This window comes from Chrysochloris asiatica, unplaced genomic scaffold (assembly GCF_000296735.1).
Source record: "Chrysochloris asiatica unplaced genomic scaffold, ChrAsi1.0 scaffold00034, whole genome shotgun sequence".
NCBI lineage: Eukaryota > Metazoa > Chordata > Mammalia > Afrosoricida > Chrysochloridae > Chrysochloris > Chrysochloris asiatica.
The window spans coordinates 14,464,215-14,468,937 of record NW_006408552.1 but is presented as its reverse complement, the minus strand read 5'-3'; the positions used below and the strand labels follow the sequence as shown (position 1 = coordinate 14,468,937).

The 4,723-nt window shown below is 39.9% G+C and overlaps 1 protein-coding gene across 1 annotated transcript in view; it reads right to left on the bottom strand.

Annotated features, from left to right (window-relative positions):
- Positions 1–3,879: 3,879 nt before the first annotated feature.
- LOC102829930 (speedy protein E4-like) overlaps positions 3,880–4,723 on the bottom strand; it is a 15,249-nt gene continuing 14,405 nt past the window's right edge. The window contains exons 5-6 of the mRNA XM_006859864.1: positions 4,254–4,422; positions 3,880–3,951 (exon numbers count right to left, since the gene is read on the bottom strand). Coding sequence (XP_006859926.1) covers positions 3,880–3,951; positions 4,254–4,422 — 241 coding nt within the window. The remainder of the gene's footprint in view (positions 3,952–4,253; positions 4,423–4,723) is intronic.

Below are 4,723 nucleotides of genomic sequence, written 5' to 3'. Positions count from 1 at the left end.
CCTCTTTCTTCCTTCTTCTGACCCCCTCCATATTTGGAGGCAAATCTAGAGTTACTGGTCCTTGCCAAGACAACTGGCCTACAGCAGTTGTTTGGACACAAAGTCCTTGATAAGAACAGCCTCAGGCAAGTTGTCTGTTTTTAATGTTTAGCAGCAGAACAAATCACAGCCTTCCCGATACAAGACTGCCCCCTGGATAACCACACAGCTCAATAGAAATTCCTGATAATGGAGCTCCATAAGTATACTGGGAGAGAGGTGAAGATCTATTTCACAGAATCAGAAGACTTTTCATCTTCATTCTAGTTCTCCAACAGAAACATTGTGTTGTCCTCCTTAAAATAACACCCAAACATTTCGAGGCAAGTTAACAAACTAAAGCTGAATTCTCAAAGTTCAAAAATTATGTTCTATAATGTATTACTATGTACTATTAAGTTCAATAATGAAAACTATTCGTTTCAATAATCAAATAAAGCATTCAGGTTTACAAGGACCTGGAAGATTCCGACCTAGCTATTTAACTATTCCCACCTAGATATTTATTCAAACTGTCTCTTGAAAAGATAAAACAAAGTTATATTTCTGTATATATAATAATTTTAGCATGTGTCACAAAATTTTATAGAAAGAACATGTTTTCTGAATACAAAAATGATGATGTTGTTGTTGTTGTTAGTGCCATTGAGTCGATACCGACTCATAGCAACCCTATGCACAACAGAACAAATCACTGCCTAGATCTGGGCCAACCTCACAACTGTTGCCACACTTGAGCCCACTGATGCTGCCACTTTGCTAATCCATCTCGCTGGGGGTCCTCCTCTTTTCCTCTGACCCTCCACCTTATCAAACATGATATCCTTCTCCAGAGACTAGTCCCTCCTGACAATATATCTGAAGTATGAGAGACAGTCTGGCTATTCTGGCCTCCAAGGAGCACTCTGGCTACACTTCTTCCAACACAGATCTGTTGGTTCTTTTGGCAGCTCATAATACTTACAATATTCTCCTCCAACACCATAACTCAAATGCATCAGTTCTTCTGTCATCTTCCTTATTCACTGTCCAACTTTCACATGCATATGAGGTTAATGAAAATACCATGGCTTGTGTCAGGTGTACCTTAGTCCTCAAGTTGACATCTTTGCTCTTCAACACTTTAAAAAGGTCTTGTGCAGAAGATTTGCCTAATGCAATACATCATTTGATTTCTTGACTGCTGCTTCCATGAGTGTTGATGGTTGATCCAAGAAAAGTGAAGTCCTTGACAACTTCAGTCTTTTCTCCATTGATAAGAATGTTGTTTATTGGTCTAGTGGTGAGGATTTTTCTTTTCTTTACATTGATATGCAATCCATTTAATGATATTAAATATATGCAATATATTATAATAAATCTTATGATAAATATAAGAATAATTCCATGGCCAACATTTTAAAAATAAGCCAATAGAATATATGGCATTTATTAAGCTATGTATTACAATCCTATAGCTCTAATTTTCTATTTTTCAAGTAATTCCCTACTGATAATATTCCCTGCACGCCCCCCTTCAAATGATACCTAAATATTAAAAAAAAAAAAATGGAACCTCCAATTTTCACCTTGGGAGATTTAAATTGAGCAATTGGAAAATTTAGGTGGTGTCTTTGGAAGGAATTGAACATGAAAAACCTTTGCTTCTTCAAAGACTCCTAGGAGGACCTCCAGCTTTTAGGAGTAGGACATGGTAACTCTATACAGTCCTTGGAGAAAAGCTTGGGTAATTTGTATAAGAGGATCCTCTTTCCCTCCTATGTCTGTCACTTAGCCAGTTGACTTCTGTGGGAAATTCCCATCTCCTCTGAGCCCAGCTATCTGGAAGCAAGAGAAAGAGACAATGTCAACCCCAAAGACATAAAGATGGTTCACATGCTACATCACCCCTAACCAGTTTGTTGTCTTGTGATGGCAAGTCAAGTCTGACTCAGAGCAATCCCATGTGTTACAGAGTGGAACTGCTCATATAAGGTTTTCTTGGCTATAGTCTTTTACAGAAACATATCACCTGGTTGTGTAAACGTTCTCTGAAAATACAATAAAGTATTTGTTTTAAGTCACATACACTTACACAGTTGGGACAAATTTCTGTAATTAGAATTCATCACAAAACAAAAGGAGTCAGGTAACTGTATTTAAAGTCCTTACGACACAGCCTGTTTAGGTTTAAACTTAATTCATGAATGACTTCTCTAAATTTCAAAATAATTCTGTTTCACACTAATCTTAAACAACTCCTACTTCACACTCCACTCCCAACTTTTCATTCTCACACCGTCTCCTAAAGCCAATTGCTTACTCATTTCCCTTAAGACTTAACCATAACTCTAAATTCTCACTTTTGATGCACACCTTGAAATGGAAATCTATAACCACAATGCACACCTTGAAATGGAAATCTATAATGCACAAGCCATCTCATACTGACACGTTCTAAACTCAACATTGAACTTTATCTTAAAAAACTAAAAGTCATCTTCAGCTGCTCTTCCATGGGTCTCATTTCACATCATTGAGCAAGTCAAGATTTCTGTGTTTTTGTAAAGATTGATTCTGTGTACGTGTGAACATCGGACTTTGATGTTATTGTTCATATACTTGTTTAGATCTGATCATCTTCCCATCTGGCCTATGACTGTGACACCAGTGGTCTGGCCATAAATTATTTGCTTGAAAGCAAATTTGAATGAAAATGTAGTTAGTTATAATTGTTGTTATTGTTTGCTGTAGAATTGGTCCTAATGCCTAGTGAGCTCATGTACAACAGGATCAGACTTTTATGATCTATTGGGTTTTTATTGGCTGAGTTTCAGAAGTAGATTGCCTTGCCTTTCTTCTTACTCCATTTTAGTATGGAAATTCCACTGAAACCTGTTCAGTATCATAACAACACATACATCTCCAATGACAGATGGGTGGCGTCTCTGGGTGAGATACATTCACTAGAAATCAGACTCAGATTCTCTGGCATGAAAGCTGAGAGTTCTTCCATTGAACCACCAGGGCACAGTGTTGTTGCTGTTAAATGTCATTAGAGTTGGTTCAGAGTCATAGAGGCCCTGTATAGGGTGTCCAAGGAGGAACTAATGGGCTTGGACCACTGACCTTATGATTAGCCCTCCAACCCTAGTTATAATTAATCTGTTATTGAATATGTTGTTGTTGTTAAGTACCATGGAGTTGGTTCCGACTCATAGTGACCCTGCACAGGGTTTCTGAGGCTATAAATCTTTACGGGAGCAGAAAGTCTCATCTTTCTCCTGTGGAACAGCTGATAGTTTTGAACTGCCAACCTTGAGGTTAGCAGCCCAATTCTTAACCACTACACTACCAGAGCTCCTATGTAGACTGTCACAATTAATATCCTTTTGTTAATTTACTTTGTTATCAGTAAACCCTTATAGTTGGTATCCCTAAGGGATGAGAGGCCAAAAAGTGTATCAGAAAGAGAAAAATAAAAGCATAATGCATAGAAAATTATGACTAAGGGATATTATTAATTGTTAACCTAAATCAATATGTCATCAAAGCTGTCTGTTGACCTAGTTGTTTTGGATTAAATGATTTCAGCCAAATCCACGTTTTGGTGACCAATTGGTTTTCTTGAGGCATGGCTGAGCGGCCTCCCAAGTCTCATGGCTCATTGAGACTGTGCCTATGTCTGGTGTCACCCTGAGACTGTGAGGTTGACAGGGTTAAGGAGAATGAGAATGGTTCAAGAAATGGGTTCAGATGGTTCCCTAAATTGAAAATACATCATTCTGTCCCTACTGGTGAGGAAACAGACATACCTCTCCTCAGGCCGATGTCCTCAAGCCTTTGTGGTCCTTAGGAGCTTTAGGGGATAATGGTGGGGATAAGGGTGCGGTCTCGCCCCCATACCCAGTGCTCCGGGTCATAAGCCTGGATCTGGAAAGACAAGCCCTGTTAGATCTATTGCTGTTGAGTCCATTCTGATTCATAGCATCCCTGTAAAGATGGAGTAGAACTGCTCCATAGCATTTCCTAAACTCTAATCTTGATGGCAGCAGATTACCAGATCTTTCCTCCCCTGGAGCCACTGGGGGAAAAGATAAGCAGCCCCCTGAAAAATTACCATCTCCACAAAGGTCCCTCCCTCTCCTTTTCCAGTTGCCCATTCTTTCCAATTCTCAAATCCCCACTCCAGCCCCCCATGTTCCCTTTGTTTTCCCCATGTTCCACAGCCCCACCTCTTCACACTCTTCCGGGGAAACCCTGGTCTTCCAGCGCATTGATCTGATGAATTGAAATCTTAGTTTGTGGAACAACAGGCGCTGGGAATGGTTATTCCCATAGAGGAATGAAAACATGGCTTGTTTGGGGGCCTGGTTGTCCTCTTCCATGTCATTGGCCAGGTAGCTGTGGACAGAAGTGAGGTTGCTTTTTAGGAGCAGAACCAGGGAGGGTCACTGCCTAAAGTCAGCCATCCAGAAAGGGTGAATATGGATTGAATTGTGTGCCCCTAAGTATATGTTAAAAATCCTGGCCCCTAGATTTGTAGATGATTGATGCCTTTGAATTGTCGTGTTGGAGGAGAATACTAAAAGTGCCATGGACTGCCAAAAGAACCAATAGATCTGTTTTGGAAGCAGTGCAGCCAGAGTGCTCCTTGGAGGCCAGGATGACTAAGCTTCATCTCTCATACTTTGGACATATTGTC